This window comes from Neospora caninum, chromosome X, assembly GCF_000208865.1.
Source record: "Neospora caninum Liverpool complete genome, chromosome X".
Classification (NCBI taxonomy): Eukaryota; Apicomplexa; class Conoidasida; order Eucoccidiorida; family Sarcocystidae; genus Neospora; species Neospora caninum.
This window is the reverse complement of record NC_018396.1, coordinates 777,568-795,026: the sequence shown is the minus strand read 5'-3', so window position 1 is coordinate 795,026 and position 17,459 is coordinate 777,568. Positions and strand designations below refer to the sequence as shown.

Sequence of the window (17,459 nt, the reverse complement as noted above, 5' to 3'; positions counted from 1 at the left end):
CTTCTGATGGCCGCATCAAACTGTGGCGAAAACGGTGACGGACTCGAGTGCCTGAGTTCAACTCCAAGAGCATCTAGTCTACGAAACGCAACCGCAAAGATTTTTTTCCGAGGAACACATGCATCGAAAGAGAAACCGGAGTGCCGTTCGGGCGCCGCGTTCCGAAAATGTTGATTTCTAGCCTCAGGGCTTCTACAAGCACAGAAACTTGCATCTTCTCGCCAATCACTTTCCACGGCATACTCCACACCGCAGTATTATGCAGTGAGCAAAAGACGGGAAACAACAGTGTTTCCGGTTGTGGCGGCGTGTCAGGGCACACACGCGGAAACAGGTGGACTGTTAACTTCGGATGACTCAGCTACGGCAAACGCTATGTTCTGCAGATGCCCACTGTCACCCTTTCTCCACAAGGTCGATACTTCGAGGAATTCGAGGACAGCTCACGTCAGAATGCTACCACTCGCTTGGTCAAGATGTCAGGGTCTTTCTGTGTGAGGGCACCAGCTGAAAACAGGGGCATCGGTGTGTCGAGAAAACGAAGCCTCGACACTCTGGACAAAAACACAGTCCAGAGCAGCCAGCGCGTTTTGAAACATTTTAGGTATAATTGCCGCGTATACCTGTGTAAATATCGTTGTGGTATGGTTCTATCGCACACCAACGAGATTACCAAGTCTACGCAAAGAGCTGGAGTGCGTACTGCTGCTTGTTCAAATAGCCACCGCAGACGCTGACTCAGTGATCCCACGCAGGCGAACTCGAGTGTTCAGACTCCGACTCTCGGTCTCTTCCTCTATGCCGATTTGCAGCGTGACTGTTCCTCTCTTCGGGGTTGCGACGCGACGCTTGGTGTCCAAGAGTCTCCGTCCCTTCTCAGTGACCGGTCGTATGTGCGGAGCATGCAGGTTTCTTTCCACGACTGATGCGCGCGTTCTGTTTCTGTCCGGTGTTTGTGGCAATTCACGAACATGTATAAGAGACATCCACGCAGTTGGTTCTTTGGCTGCTTCCGATACTTCCTGTGGTCTGCTCCTTTTTTTCCGCGTTCATTCCATTCGCGCATGCAGTCCCGTTCCCCCGTCCAACAGAGAGGAGGCGAACCGCGCTGGTGCCGCGAGGGTGTGTCTGTCGTGTCACTGTGCAGCCAGCACTGTGGACCCGCTGTCTGCGGAGTAACCGATGCGGCCATGCCGCAGTGCAAGGCTTCCGACGCACCATGGGGACACGATCCAAATGCGGATTCCCGTCGCCCCCTTGCGCCTCTTGACCAGCTACGTAGCAACCCGTGCTTCGCTGCGAGGCCTTCCTGCACTGCCTGGGCCTGAGTGCGTCTCTCGGAGAGACACGGTCATCTACATTACAGCGCGGCTTCGTCACCCGGTCTCGCGCCCCAGGAAGCTTTCAAACCGCAAAAATGTCCGACGCTGTCCCTCTTTTCAGTTCGTCCGTTCCCGCTCTCGACTTGTTGGCCGCTTCTCTGCTGTGTTTGTCTCAACACACTCTCGTGCAGAAAAGCAACGCTTTCCTGCAAACTGCACACCGTTTTCGTCCGAAGACGTGAAGGCCACCAGGCTGCCTTGGTCTGCCCTGCTGCATTGTGGCTGCTGAGGGCCGACTTCGCGTATCCAGAAAGGGCGCCTCCACAGCAAGCTCTAGACTACGGGAAGCAGGTTCTTTTTCCAGCATCCGGATTTTTGGCCACACAGGAGGCCAGCGTCGCCGGGTGCCCGTCTTGTTCAAGAGTGTACGGTCCGCGCCCAGTCCCGGCTTCTGTCCTGGATTTCGATCAGAAACCCGGCGCCAGAATGCTCTCGCCTTTTCTCACTTTGACGCCCCCTGGCCTTGGCTCAACCACATCGAGAACACCTCTACCATTGCCTGCAAGGCAGTCATAAGCACGCAATGCCGAAAAGGACACTTGCCTACGAAAGGGCTAGCAAAAAAGAAGAAAACTGTTCCCTGTACACGTGCGCCTTTGCAGGGGAAGCACGCGGAACAGCCTCCCCCCATATCGCAGGAAACAGAGGTGCTGACGTGCTTTGGCCCATTCTACCTCTCCACACACATCTTTCCACATGAACTAGATTGGAGTAAACCCTTCTCGGGGAAAGATCCCCGTAAAAAAAGCTGGGGCTGCCGTCTGCCCGCCGGCAGGGCTGCAGGCTACACAGGTGGTTGTGGGGGGATCAAGAAGTTCACCTGAAACTACCGGATATGCACCCCATTATCGCACCATACAGAGACACGCGTGGATATCTGCTCGTCCACTCCGCGAGTGTTTAGAACCTATCGCGGCCGAAACCCTCCAGACTGAACACACCAGCTGACAGCAGGCACTGTTTGTGCCGAAACTTACACTCTCGTTCACTCCCGTCGCCGCATCTCCATCGTCCTGGGTCTGCGCGGAAGGCCGGGAGTTGTGACCTTTCCGACTGGTGCCATGAGGGGCTGGCGGCACCGGAATCAAATCTTGGCTCAGCCGCCTCAGCTTCCCGAGAATCGTGTGGTGTTCGTATTCGTCCATTTCATCGCTCGCTTCTGCACCATCTTCAGGACTTTGCTCTCCAGATCTCAGTCGGCTGCCGCCGCGCGATCCCGGACCCGCGCCCCGTCTCTGGCCGCGCCGCTGTCTCCTTTCGCGTTTGGAGCCCAACTCGGGCCTGTTCGGCCCTTGCAGAGACTCGCGGCCGCGGGCGTCTTGCGCCGTCGCGTCTGCGCCGCTCTTTGGATGCGTCACACTCTCGGCGTGTTTTGTTGTGCGACTGGTTGCCTTTCCTTGTGGCCGATCCTTCGGATCTTCTACATCGCTCAACTGCCGTTGGCGAGCGGAACGTCCCGCAGGTCCGGGGGTCCCCGCTTTTTTCGCCGCATTCGTGTTTCCCTTTCGCCCTCGCCCGTCCTCTCCAGACGCCACACACGACTCCGGGGCGATCCCACCAATCGGAAGACTCTCGCGGTCGAAGATGTCGTTTCCTCGGTGCGCGTTTTGGGCCAACACCGCTGGGGAGTCTCCTAGCCCCCGAACCCCGCCAGCGCGTGCGCCCTCCGCGATCCCCGCTGTCTCTCCGGCCCATCGGTCCCCCGTTCGGGAGAGGACAGCAGTCGAGTTCCGCATTCTTTGTCCGTCGTCTCCACAGGCGTCCTCGTCTCGCTCTCTGCAGTCATTCAGATATTCGAGAGAAGGAAGACACACCTCTGAGCCGAGAGCGTTGGCGAGGCGCCCCAGGGTGGGGCCTTCACTGACATAGCCGGGCGAATCAATCGAGTGAATGTACGGCGCGGGGGGAGGAGACGCCAGTGTTCTGGAGTTGTCTTCTGGGCCCAGGCGGACGGACTTCGCCAAAGCTTCCTGCTGCCGACGCTGCTTCTCAGCAAGATACCGTGGGGGGGAGACACACGAAGGGGTTTTGGGGGTAGAGCAGACCCCGTCGCCTCCCGTTCCAAGATACCCCGTCTCTCGGCCTGCCTCCGGCCCCGCCACCAGGCGGTGGGAAGGCCCTGTGGAAGGGGAGCACGAGGCCCGCGCAGGCGGAGAGACCGCCGCCTGCATCGTCGAGGGCCGGCCTGCCCCTGCAGTTCCCTCTGTCGCAGTTCGCGTCGGCATGGGTCGGTGACCTCCCTCGGCCTTCCGGTCGGTCTTCTCCTCCGCAACTTTGGCGGGAAGAGGGGACTCCACCTGGGGCAACGCGAGGCCCGCGCGCTGCTCCTGGACTTTCTGCAGAAACGCATCGAAGACGAACGGGCCCTTAATCACGACCGAACCGTCCACTACCCGCTCCATTCCCGAGGCCGGAGCGACCTTTGTCGCCTCAGAGGCCTCCGCGGGGCTGCTGCCCTCGCCTCCATGCACCGCTTTCGCGTCACCTGCCACCAATCTCGAGTCTGCCGCGGTCTCGAGACTCTGCCCACGCGCCTCCCCTCTCCCCGGGAGAGAAAGTGGAACTTGGCTGGCCGCGCTTCCCTTGAGGAGACCGAGGAGGGCCGCAGACGCCTGGGCATTCTGGCAAAGTCGACTGCTGAGCAACTCTGGAACGCCCCCAGGAGTCCCGGGACTTCCTCCCTTAGCGACCGAAACTCCAGTCGTGACGCTTGGACCGCTCCGTGACCCGCCCGCGTTTCGCGGGTCTGACTTTTCGACGGTGCCTCGTGCAGCTTCACCTCTCGGGTCCTCAGGCGGAGTCGCCACCTTCGACTGGAGAGGCTGTGGATTGGAAGAGGAGGCGCTCTGACGCTCCTCGCCTTTCACTTCCTCTCGTGCGCGACAGCTGACCGCCACTCTCTGAGAGACCGCCGCTTCCGCCCTGCCCCCATATTTCCCCCGCGCGCGTCCGCCTTCGGGAATGTCGCCAGCCGAGGCAACCCCGATTTGGCGAAGCGGTTGGGTCTGTGGAAGCGCCGACTGGTCGGTCCCAGCCCCCGCCCACGCAGGGCCATGGCGAGGGTTGCCCTCCCCTCCCTGGAGAGACGGGCGTTTCTTCGGGAGCGGGACGGTATACGATTCGATGTCGTAGGTGGAAACGACTCCGAAGTTTTCCTCATTGAAGCGAAACATCTCCTCCACGCTCCACCCGCCGCCGTGGCCGCCTCCAAAGGTCGTGTCGTTACACCTGTCCCAGCCCCAAGCGCGCGTCTTCTTGCAGGAACCTGGGCCCGCCCGTTCGCCGCGCTTGCTGCCCCGGGTCGTCACGTGGTACGTGACTCCCAAGTCATCCAGGGACGTGGCTTTCTTCCGCGCAGGAGCAGCCACCGGCGGCGAGCGCCAACACGAGTCTCGCGGGTCTCCGCCGGCAGCCGCGGGCGAGCCTTTCTTCTTCCCGCCGCCCGCAGAGGCAGCACTCTGACCCTTCGGGTCTGCACCCGCCGCGGCGCGCCCTTCTCCGGAGGATGTCTCACTCGAAGACGCCGGACGGTTGCCCCGTGGGGTCTTTGCGGCCCGCTCGCCCGTCGAGGAGGGCGACGAAGGAGCTTTCGCCGTGACAAATGCGCTCGACGGTCCACCAAAAGTAAGCTGTTGGAGAGCACGCCGCCGCTCGACATCCTGGTCGTCGAAACTCCGCAGGCCGACTTCCCGCAATCTCATCCCCACGAGATGGCCGCGGCCTGTTCCTGCTGCAGGCAGATGGTAGCCGGAAAAACCCGCTCCACCACTGACGCTGCAGGGATCTCCAAAGGGCGCGTCGTCCGCATGTCCAATGCTCTCTTCCAGGCCTTCATTCAGATTCTCACCTGGCACTCCCTCCGGTGTACAGACAGATCCCGCGCCTGCTTCTCCGCCGACCGGCAAGACAGGTGTACGTACACCCGGGGCGGCCGCGCCCGCCTTCCTGCCCTGCGGCTGCGTCGTCCGGAGGCTGCCGCTATTTGGAAGCAGAGAGTCTCCACTCGCAACACTCTCAGCCGGTCCGGCCGCCACAGAGCCCGTCCACGGGAGCGTTCCGATCTGTCTCTGTGGCGGGCGCGTGACTAGGCTCGTCGCCGCCTGGAACGTGTCCGGGAACGATCCTCCGGGCGCGTTCAAGCGGCCTTTTTGAGGCGAGGGGCATTGCCGTAGAGCCGAAGGCGGCTTGAGGCGAACGCCGGCGAGGGCGGCGCTGTACGGGAGAGCCCTCGCGGCGTCCTGGAGGTGCTCAATCACGTGTCGCGACACATCGGGCGCAACCTGGTAGTAACACCCGGCGATGCATGTGGACGAGGAAGCAGGCAACTGCAGAGAGACAGAAGACAGTGGACTCACGCCGCCCGTTCTCTGCATCGACGTGGGCGAACCGGCCGCCACAGCCGCGACACGGCGCGCAGACTTCTTCAGGAGCTCAATCCACCCTCGCAGAGCCGGGATGAACGGCTCGACTTGCCACGTCCGAAGGTATTTCTGTTGCTCCAAAATCGCCGCCGAAGTCGGGCAGTTCGGGTGTAACGGCGACAGCTGCCACCCTGGGAGCCGCCACGTGTCGATCCACCCGATGCGTCCGATTTCTTTGCGTTTCAGAGGTTGGAAGTTCACCGTTTCCTTTATTCCCGGAATGATAAACAGCTTGATAGGCTGTTCCTCGATGACATGCTCCACATACACTTCATCGTCGATGTACGGCGATATATCCACGCCGACCTCTTCCCATATCTCGCGACACGCACACACTGCATCCTGCTCCATCTCGTCAACCTTCCCACGTGGAAACATCCAGGTGCCACCCTTCCACCCCTGAGAAGAAAGCGAAGACAGTAGATCGCAAATCCGGTGGAAAGAACAAGTGCAGGGGTACGGGAAGTATAGCGCGCACAAGAGAGAAAGACCAAGTGGAAAGTATGGGAAAAAGACACGATCCATCTGCACACGGTTATGAATTTACACACAGCTATGTGTACGTTTAACCGAGTCACTCCGTACTCATGTACTCCTGGGAAGAGGGAAAACCTCGCGAACGCAACAACCCACGAAAGGCGAGAGGACTTACTGTGACCATGAGGCATTTGGAGAGATCTTCGTTGAGAATAATTGCCCCCCGCAAAGGAATCGTCCGGCAGTAGCGCTTCCAGTTGGCCAGGAATTTGTCGTGCTTTTCAGGGGGGATGTAGTGTTGGAGAATGGGGCAGTCGTGGCAAATCAGGCATCCAAAATCTTTCAAGGTCAACTTAGGAAGGCGGTCTGCATGCTTCTCCCACCAAATGTCGTCATACCACCAGAACGCCTCTTGAATTTGGAAGTACAGGTGAATTCGGTCTCTGAGAAAGGCGTCGGGAAGCAGTGTTATGAAGCGTCCGTAACAGTCTAGCAGGGCTTCATCTAACAGAGCAGAGTCTCGGCACTTCCGTTTAATTCCATTCGCTTTCTCTCTTTCAGCCGTTAGATTCGTAGAGGCATCTGCTCCTACCGCTCCGGTGCTGTCGTTGGCTGTTGCCTCATTACAGCTCGGACCACCCTGATTATCAGAACTGTTTGGCGTGCTTCGCTCCTTCTTCTCCTCGTTTTCTCGGTCCTTCTTCCTCTTCTTCTTCCTTCCCTTCTCCTTCTTCTCGTCTTTCTTCTCGCTTCCCGCGGCGTCCTCTCTCCCCGGAACCTCCCCGGCAGACAGAACCTCCCAACCAGCACTGTCTTTCTTCAAACCTAAAGACTGCCCGCATGACGTGCGGTAAGCCTCTCTCGGCGGTCCTGAGCGCCCTGCCGAGACAGCAGGCAACGTCGAGGCTCCCAGGATCCCCTCAGCCAACGGCTCGGTAGAGGACGGTACAACAACGGGCGACACGCACTGTGGAGCGCCGCTTGAGACTGGGTTTGGAAAAGAAAAGAAGGCAGCTCTGCTGCTTCCTCCCGACGGTGATGTCACCCTTGGCAGTGAACCCCGAGAGCCACCGTCTAGACACGCAAACGCGTGTACGCTCCCTGCGACGTCGCATCTTTTTGTTTCGTCGGCCCTCTCTGGTGTCCTCTGTCGAACTTCCACAGTTCGAGTTTCGGTGAGAATGAATTCGGAGACTGGTACGCCAGCGTTTTTTCGCCGACTCGAGACTGCATAGCTTTCTTCGCCCACGGCAACTGTCGATGCCGGAAGCATCTCAAAAGACAAACGCGGGCTTCCTCTCCGTCCATCCTGGGCACCGGGCACAGTCGCCTGGCCTGGCAAATCCACATTCGCAGGCCGCTCCAAAGCACCGTACACGGGGGGAAACCCAATCTCTTCGCGTTTGATGTGGGCGGAGAGCGTCGGCTGCGGGGAACCCAACGCCGCCAGCAGCACTCGCGAGGTGTTTGAGACCGAAGGCTCCGAGGGCAAAGCTCCGAGGGAGGACACCGACTTCGGGTCCACCGCGGAGGTCCGGTGCCCAGTGTTTCCTTCCGCCCCAGCAGCGCCTGTTTCCAGAGGCTCCGACAGCCTAAAGCCGTCTGAACGAAATCCGTCCTTTGGCGCCTCCCTCTCGGGAAAACCTGAGGGCAACTCTTGAATTGGAGACGGGGGTGTGGTCTGCATGGAATAGACAGACCTGGTATCGGCAGACAACTCGGAAGGATGGAGACGCGATGCAGAAGACGACGACGTGTAGCCGGTAGACGAGCGAATCGGCCGAGTTGCGGCAACGGACGGATGCTGCGCCGGCGAATTGTGTGCTACAGGCGAGGGTGCGGAACGGACTGTAGGCGAGAAGGGAGATGCAGACAGAATAGCGGGGTCGCGTTCATGAGGCGGGAGCAGGCTCGCCTGCTGCGCCGACGATACACCTGAAGCTGCGGTGGTGGACGTGACGGTAAAACCGGAGGAGTGCTGCCTAGCAGCCTCGGAGGAAACGTTACGAGCGGGCACACCTGCGAATGCGCTCCCACGCGAAACGGTGCACGCGGGAGCTGAAAAACGTGACAGACAGGACGAAGACGTCGTCAGGGTCGCCTCTGCTGTCTGTCTAACCCGTACATCAGCTGTACGTACACCGGAAGATTTGTACACGTAGACGGGTGACTCCTGCCCTGTTATCGCTGCGCAATGGGAATGTGCAGAAGTGTAAACAGAAGAGAACGTACAAGGTTCTGGCGACGAAGCAAAACGAAAACCTGTTCCAGAAATCCCTTCTTGGTTCTGGGGGTGTCTCCCGTCACTTTTTGTGTCGGGCGCACTGCTGGCTTCTTGCCCCCTAGGCAACCCCGTAGCACGCGAGGCGTTGCCAGGTCTCCTGTCTTGGCGCTTCACATCTGACTCAAGTCCTTCGCCTGAAGGAGCAACCCTCCTTTCGGGGTTTTCCTCGGACTCGGCCGCTACCGGATAGCTCGCGGTTGCATCTGAGCCATTCACCTTTGGAAGCGGCCGCAACAGAGCCAAGAGAGACTGGCCAGCAGATGACATGGTTTTGCGCCTTCAAAAATGAAAAATGGGAACGCGAGACGCCCTCATTCCTTCTTTAACGTCCGTATCTCTCCATTAATTAGTTCCGCATCCTCTGGCGGCGGTCCGTGTCTCCCCTGTGTTCACCCCCACTGGAACATCCAGGTACATCCGCCGACGAGCTTTCCAGAAAAATCTGCGGTTGAAGGAAAAGTGGAATAGACACACGCTTGCTTGCAATGGAAAAAGACGCTTCGGCCTCAAACCCCGTAAAAACTGCACTGCCACAACATGAAACCGTCTCCCTTCTCCACGAAACGGACGAAACGAAAACAAATGCAAAAAAGGATTGCAAAAGACTGACAAATCCGCAGGCAACCACTGGAAACGCAGAATACCATCTTTCTCCCGTTGGGACATCACATGAAAACCGGCGGGACTGTCGTCCTCGGAACTCCACAGCCAAACGATGGATCATATGAAAAGCATATAAGCATATACTGTCGAAACGATCCGCAGGAGAAAGTGGAGAATGCAGGTGCGGGAAGGCCAGATTCGTCGATAACTCGCTAAAAATGCCACTCCGGCACTCAAAATTCCCGTGAAACGTGAGTGTTTTCAACTTTCTCCACGTCGACCGCTCGACTCTATGGCGGCCAGGGATATCGCGTTTTCCCGTCTGAGCGCTGAGCGCGAGGGAGCCCGTGAGGCCAAAAGGGAAGAGACAGAGCCGAATCAACAGAAAGACGGACGAGCAACAAATTTGGACGAAGCCGCAAGCACGCAAAAGTAGAGTGGCTTATTTCCCTTTTCGTTGGACCGCCAAACGGGAGAGACAAAACAGCCAAAAACACACACGGAGAACGCCTCCCTTCACACAATACGACGCCGCTAATCGAAATCTTTCACTCCTGCAAAACGGTTGCCAGTCGCCATCGGTTTTTTTCCTCGGAAAGAATAGAAACGAGGCACAATCGCGCGCGGCCATCTACCTCTTGAAATGAGTTTTCAATCCCCCTCGCACAAAGCTCAGGTTTTCGGCGGGCCAGCGTTCACCATGCACGCGAGAGACCGCGGAATCGGAAGACGGGGAGGTACCTATGGACTGGCGACAGACGAGACAAAGACAGGGGCATGAGCCATGCCTGAGACACTTTTCGTTTTCTCTGGTGCTTCTACGAGAAGCTCGAAAAGAACATCAAGGGAGAGCTTTTCAATCCCCAGTGTCCAGAAAAAAGAGTAAACGCGCTGTTTAATGCGTACGGACGTGAGACAGGGCGTGTTCGCCCCCGAGTCGCAGAAGAAACGAGGCCGTTCCTCGCTCATTCGAGGTCGACTACAAAGAAAGGACAACTTCTAGCGGAAACAGCATCATCGAACATGGGAACAAACGAAATAGACGGTGTCCCTCCAGCCCCGTGAAGAGCCGGTGTACCAACTCGCAGAAGAGAGCTCACCTTTTCAGCAAGTCCCGCTTCGGGATCGAAACACGTTGACACAGCGCCTGCGGGTCAGAAGCCTTTCGCGTGTTTTCAGCCCAAGAGAATTGATGTCTGGTAGAGTTCGTGTGGTGCCAGCGACTGTAAAACACATATCCCGCCATGATTTTGATGTCGTTCGCTTTGGCGCTTTTTTTGAACGACGCACAGACACAGAACGAGATATAAACGTGTGCGGCGGCTACGTGGAAGAGGCGGTAAGTCAACTGACGGACATGAGGATGTGGAGGCGCGAGGACTGGAATCTAGGAATAAAAACTAGCAGGAAAAGCACGAAGGCAAACGGAATACGAGAGAAGAGGGAGGAAATTTGTCCGACCCCTGTGTCCCCCCAAATTGATGGCGTTCAGAAGCCTCGTAGCAAGAACGCGTTTTCCCAGTGGCAAAACGTGTGAAAGGCGTGCTTTGACGTTAGTTTCTTGTCGCAGTGTAGGATGCAGGCAAAATGCGCGAACTCGAAATGCGTAGAATCAAAGTGACCTCCACTTTTTCGCAGCTTCGAGCCTGGTTTGTCAACTTCACATTCCCATGTAGGCCCTACATGGCGGGGTGGTAGGCATCTCTCAAGAACCGGAGAAGTCCGTGAGGCAGCAGCAACCTCTAGTTGAGACCAAGGAAATGTTTGTTACCTCGAACGTGAACCGCGGAGGAATTCTCTCAGTGTCTTTTTTAAGAGTGTAGATATCCTGCAGGCCTCTTCCACCTACAAAAACGAGGTCGCTATTATCGGGTGATTTCCCTTCAAAAAACGACTGGGGACTAGAGCAACGGCCATCTACGCCAAATGGAGAGACGACCGAGAGGAGTCTCCAAGCGCGTGTTGTCTTCGCTCAGGAAGCTCGGCGTGCCGGGTGCAAAGCAATGAAATATAGGAGCACAAAAACCAAATATCTATTAGGATCATAAATATCGAATCGTTCGTAAGAAACATTCCTTTGGCTCGATCGTCAACCCGTGAGGGGTTCCGCTTTTGGGGGGACTCCGAGTTGGGCTGATCCGCTGTCGGCCGCAGTGGAATGCGAGACGAGCAGCAGCGAAAAGGTGGATAAACGACGCCCCTGTCTACAACTGACGGAAGCTAGGCTTCGGAAAAGTCCAGAACGGAAGTGTTTCTCAAAAGTCAGCCTGCTGCACTATCTCACTCCTTGCACTGATGCCGGAACGTGCCACGGAGCGCCGAGTGTCCCCGCAATGCACCGCAGGCTAGACGTTGTGTCAAGATGCCGCCGAACTCGAAGACAACGGAAAAGACAAGAAAATAGCGGAACAGAAGACAGCCCGCGGAGCTCAAGCAAGCCGTCGCGGGCTGCCGATACCGACTATCAAATCCCTATAAATATATACAGATATGTAGATGGAGATACGCATAGGGTTCCGCGTATACCCTAAATGCCGTGTCCGTCGACAGAGTGGATCCTCTTGCAAACGAACAAGGGGAACTTTCGAAAGTCGTTGTCTATAACTGCTGAAATCATGCTTCTCATCCTACGTCAGGCGCCTGAGCAAGATTTAGCAAGTCAAGTGAAGTTCAGCAGCTGGCGCAAAGAGGCAGTTCAAGACAGTGACGCGTACATACAGCTTTTTCTAGAAAACAGATGTGTAGGCATGGAAGCGATTTCACGTCTCCCCGGCTGTTTCCCCGCAGAAGAGAAAAGAACGAGAGAAACGAGAAGGCACAAACGGGGACAGAGATGGAAAACAACGAGTCCGGCTTATACATGAGAAAACCGAATATGAAAAAGCTCTTGAAGAAGAGAGCGACGGGACTTGATGCGGCATAGAGAGGGGGAACATTCAGAGAGTCAATTGATCGTGCCCCATTAGCGGTGCTTTGTTCACGACAAGCGAGCTGACGGCAAGAAATGGGCAAAGAACGAAGGAGATAATAGAGGATAACGAACGAAAAGGATGCACAGAAAGCAGCTACAGGCCTCGCCCTTCAATCGAAACCTTCTGCGCCTTAGTCGGCTTCCGCACCGATCTTGCATCCATGAAACGGTGAAGACTCCGCTGAAAACAACAGCAAACAGGAAAGTCCGAGATGAACAGGAAAGCGGTAAGCCTTATGGCACGAGTTCGAGCCAAGAGATGCAGCCTCCAGTTCAGCCGTCAGCCTCGTAAGGCACATACCCCCGACTACATGCTTACATTCGGATACGAGGAGCTGTCAAGACATGTGCATCGGTAGACTCAAAGCGCAGTATGCTCAAAGACAGGGGAAGATGCAGAACACGCATATTCGGACATACAGTTTATGCACATTTGCGTTCCGAAGTGTCTTTCAACCAGTACCAGGGTGCATGCACGCATATGTCTACATAAATTAATATGTATGTATGCTATTTACCTGTATGCATTCGTATGTGTGTAAGGACTCGTTTTCCTGTTTAGTTATTCACCGAAGCCGTGCAACGTGGAAAGGCGGTGCTTCGCCTTGGGACTTACCGTGTTTTGCGAGCTACCCGCCTCTCGACTCCGCGGCTGCTCACTGCTGTTAACATCCGACTTGGGTTGAATCTGAAATTCGAAGCAAATGGGTGGAGCAAAGCAAAAACAACAGGCGTGCATACAGCCGCTAGGGTTTTTGGCATGCAAACCAAAACTCCCACACTCAACAAAAGTCACACGCCCTCGTCAAGGCACCCGAAAAACTGCACCGAGGCGTCTATACACCTGAGAACCTTCCGGTCGCGCGCAGTGACACTTACGATGAAGTTGTGGCCCGAGTTGACTGGAATACGGGCATGGCGCCGTCGTGCCTCCTCGGGATCTGAAGGCAGGAGAAAACGGGGAATGAGCACGGCCATGGCTCCTCGCAAAAGGGAGAATATCTCCTCTTAGCTGCACTTGCCCACCTCCACTTCTACGCACAGCTGTCCAGGCAACAGGACCACTTGTTCTCTTCCTCGACTTGTCTGCAGCTACGAAAACGGTAACGCTGTTTCTCCTCATGGACTCCTCTTCAAAGGATACATAATGCCCTCCGAGGCTCGAACCCGTATCTTCTTTCCTCGATTCTCCACGTCTACCTTGCTTCAAGCATATACAGGCATATCCAGACGCAAAGTGTCCGTTCCTGCTGGTGCCGTCGCACTAGGCCCTTTGAACATGGAGAGAACAAACCCACTGTGCCACTATATGAACATGGAAATAATCCTGACGTACCACCATCTGCAGGAGGACGCGTTGCCCGCAGCGCCTGCGCCGCCTGCATGAAACATGAAACAGACGCAGAACTGCGTTCCCTGGTTCCTACGTATCAACTGGCCGAGGCACCGCCATAAAAAGAAACAGACGAATGCACACTGCAAAAACTGCGATTAGAACGAATATGCACGGCAACGGCACCCCTCCCTATCTATATGCACCTAGTAGTTGGATCGTTATGTACAACCACGCATACGCATGTGCAGTTATGTTTATACGTCTGTGTCCACCTGCACGAAAGTACTCCAGTGTGAGGCCGTGACGCGGCCCCTGTTCAATGCCAACCGGTGTGCCAGTCTGCTAAATGAACAGCGGAAGCACAGGGCGAAGTGCTGGCAGAGACGCGACCGAAAAAGCTGCCTCGAAGCTCCACCAAAGAGGAGCAGTGTGGGCGATCTCTCTGATTACCGTTACATCGGGGACACCGAGAAAGCGGCGTAAATATATATATATATATATATATATATAAGTCGCCCTATGTATCGTGGTAGACGGGTGCGCATGTGCAAGAGGATAGCATGGCAGCTGTTTTACCGCAATCAGTTTCTGCTGAAGATCCGCATCGTTTGCCTCGAAAGCGCGATCTCGCTCTTGAAGGAATTCACGGTGGCTGGAGCCGAGACCCAGCATGGGGCGCATCCATCGCTGAATGAGCTGGCGGATCAGAACACGGTTTTCGTCGCTTTCATCTGCAAAGCAACACACGCGAATGGAAAGGCGCTTCCCACCGCCGCCCGCTCTTCACAGACTCCTAACATGGCGACGCGCCTCCAAATCCCTAGGGGTCTCCATGTAAATGAATATATATATATATATATACACTCGCCACGTGACAGGGGAACCTCACACCTACACAGTGTTACCATCACCCCGGCTTCAAGCAGACGTGTCCACGTCTACACGTATGCCCACCTACATATATATATATATATATATATATATATATGCCACCTACACATGTCTATGTATATATATAGGCATGATCGCAGCGAGAGCAACGGGGGTATCCTCGAACGCATTTGGGTGCGACTTACCGGGATGGTGCCACAGAAGAACCAGGACCCTCCCGAGGTCGTTGTTCATGAGCTCTTGACTGGAGATGGGGAGTTTCATGAGAACGTGAAGAAGCCTGTTTCGCAGTGTGAAGTTGGACAACGTGTTGTCTTTGAACGGCGCTAGCCACGTCGCGATGCACTGGCAGCAGCCCTCCGTTAAAAACCAGCTTCTCCACTTTGGCTGCGGAAAGGCAAAAAGGGCCACACAGGCGGAATCTTGCGGCGAAACTCAAGAAAAGCGAGGGTGGTAGGGGGGGGGCGACAGAAAAACACCACAGAGGCACACCAGGGACAAAAAGCAGAGATGCCTCGAGCTGGGCACCGCAGAATCGAAACGAAAGGTGCAGTGGATAAGAGGGATGGCACCGTCTACGGCCAGCTAGCCCGTTCTTGTGGAGTCAGTGAACTGAAGAGGGCGAGAACGAACATGCAGAAAAAACGGGAAAGTCAAACGAAACGAAGATGTCTGAAAAGAGCCGCCTCCATTGCCATTGCTCTGTAGCCCTAGGGGGGGCATGACGAATTACGCAAGGCAACCTCCGCGCTGGAGACCACAGCGCCTAGCAAACGAAACGCTCTCGTCTTCCTACTTTCACAAGCTCTGTGCAGACACGGTCCAGCATTTGAAGCTTCGCCGTCGCGGGCTTCCCTTCTTCAAGCGCCTTTTCGTCTGAAGTTCGAACAGAAAGACGAGCGCAACAAAAACGCAACAGTTGCCGCAAACGTGCTAGCAATCAGCCTCAATAGACTTCCTGGAAGGCTGTGGCAGCAGAGACGCGGCTTGGGTACTGCCATACTCATACGTTTACGTGTAAGGATATAACGTATGTAAATATATATATATATATGTAGGTAGATAGATAGGATGTGATGTGGTACACACATCGTGGACGGCATTGATGATCCGTCCTACGTCTCGTCAGCAATTGGCCTCACATGCGTCAAAGGAGAGCCCGTATGTCACGTGCAAACCTTCTCTCTCCGCGCACAAAACATGAGAGTATACACGCATGCTTTTACAGGGAGACAGCGTCGGATCAAACGAAGGAAAGACAGTACTAGAAACGATGACGATCTGCATCCCATGCAATCAAAACTCCTGATATATATATATATATATATATTCGTATAGGCACACATATATAATCATATGTATACACAGATACAAATGGGCACGTATGCGTACATGTGTACTTGTATGGGAGACCACGACGTACCGTGTGTGGAAGCATCGGACATTTGTTGCAGGAGAGTGTTGCAGTACGCCTGGCAGTCCTGGTCAGACAAGGGCTGTCTTCGTCTTTTTCGTTGTCGCATTCTCTCGAGTGTTTTATCAAACTCAGTTAGTGGGCGGCGCGTCCCTTCGTGCTCTCCATAGTCTTCGATATCGGAGCGGTCGTTCTACAAGAGCAGAAAGAGAGTCGGCAAAGGGTGCATTGGAGGGCCGACGACCGCATTCTGTACACGCATCTGCATTTGCAGTTGCGAGATACACACTTACGCATGGATACCTCCATATAAAGAGATGTGTGAATATAAGCGAATATGTCGACGGGTTACACAAATGCCTTTCATAGGCACATTGCGATGCGCAACGGGTGTCAGAGAGTGCTACAGGGCGACCCTCAATGACAGCGAATATGTACGCATATTCATTCGACAAAGTAATGTAATCAAGAAGAGAAGATAATCCAGCTCGGAGACGCAGTCCTTACGTCGCTGTTGATTCCCCCTTGCACATGAATCCTTTCGTCTTCAGCTTCGTGGATGGCTGCTTCAGGATCTCGCTCAATGAAACCGCCGAGTGTCTCGTCGTCATCGTCATTGAGGTAGCTTGGGTTCTGTGCTCCTGTGAATCGGGAACGCGCATCTTCCCTCTCGGCGTCTCCGTCATCCCCCTCATGGTCGCGCCTTCTCTTTTTCTTCTTCTCCTTCTTCTCCTTCTTCTCCTTCTTTCTCTTCTTCTTCTCCTTCTTCAGTCGCCTGGCTTCTTCCCTGGACAACTCGCGCTCCGATCCTTCGAGCCTTCCTTCCACTTCCTGCTCGTCTCCGAAGAGCCCCTCCTCGTGGGTGTAACCGCCCGCAAGTTCATTGGTGTGTGTGTTGCTCGCCTCGCCTCCGTCGCCTTCCTCTCTCCCTTCTCGCCGCTCCAGGTTCGCCTCGCCTGTCGGCGCGTCGGCCAAGAAACCTTCTTCGTCAGTTAAGCTCTCCAAGCCGCTGTTTCCGTCGTTCTCTGGCGAAGGGTCCGGGCCCATGCCTTCGGGCAGCGCCGCGTTTTCACTTCTCCGTGGAAAATCTCCACCCTCGTCTCCCGCGTCCACCATAGTCGAGGCACGCCAGCGATGTTCAGCAGAAATGCGAAACCTCCCACGTGCAGAAAAAGTCCGAGACTGAGAGACGACAAACACGCAGTCTATGCCACGCGAAGAGCGTCACGACAAGGCAAATAAAGGAGACACAGATACGTGCGAGTGCATGCATAGATGCAGCTCTATGTGTATGTGCGGATACACAGCCAAGCGGGTGTGTATTTTGGCGTATCAATAGAGGGTAAGAAATGCAGATACAGACAGAGGTATTGATTAATAGATGGAGATGCGGTATACATCAGAGACAACTGGCAGAAACACCGAGAGCGACCGAGGTATGGTTTCCCCGTTCACCAGAAAGCAGACAAAGAGTCGGCAACGATGATGCAGATGAGAGAGTTTCCTAGTGCGCTTTCAAGACGGAAAGAGAGGTGATCTTGGCGAGCAAGCCGCGACACACGTTCACAGAGGCCTCCAGACGACGGGCCTCTTGTCTCTGGAATGAGCGAGGCGCCGTTTCTGGTGGAGTCGCCCGAGACACGCGACTTCTCTGAGAATTATAAGCCACAGGCTTTCAAG

At 55.5% G+C, this 17,459-nt stretch overlaps 2 protein-coding genes across 2 annotated transcripts; both read right to left on the bottom strand.

The window, feature by feature from the left end:
* Nucleotides 1-1,824: 1,824 nt before the first annotated feature.
* On the bottom strand, nt 1,825-8,831 carry NCLIV_045720 (putative mRNA decapping protein; the record flags this gene model as incomplete). Its single annotated transcript, XM_003884122.1, has 4 exons — nt 1,825-1,881; nt 2,360-6,202; nt 6,456-8,338; nt 8,642-8,831. The coding sequence occupies 4 exons, from the start codon at nt 8,829-8,831 to the stop codon at nt 1,825-1,827; spliced, it is 5,973 nt and encodes a 1,990-aa protein (XP_003884171.1).
* Nucleotides 8,832-12,232: 3,401 nt separating this feature from the next.
* On the bottom strand, nt 12,233-16,895 carry NCLIV_045710 (hypothetical protein; the record flags this gene model as incomplete). Its single annotated transcript, XM_003884121.1, has 9 exons — nt 12,233-12,319; nt 12,755-12,826; nt 13,018-13,079; nt 13,475-13,517; nt 14,051-14,205; nt 14,551-14,752; nt 15,162-15,241; nt 15,789-15,972; nt 16,287-16,895. 9 exons carry the CDS (start codon nt 16,893-16,895, stop codon nt 12,233-12,235), a joined length of 1,494 nt encoding a protein of 497 aa, XP_003884170.1.
* Nucleotides 16,896-17,459: the final 564 nt, after the last annotated feature.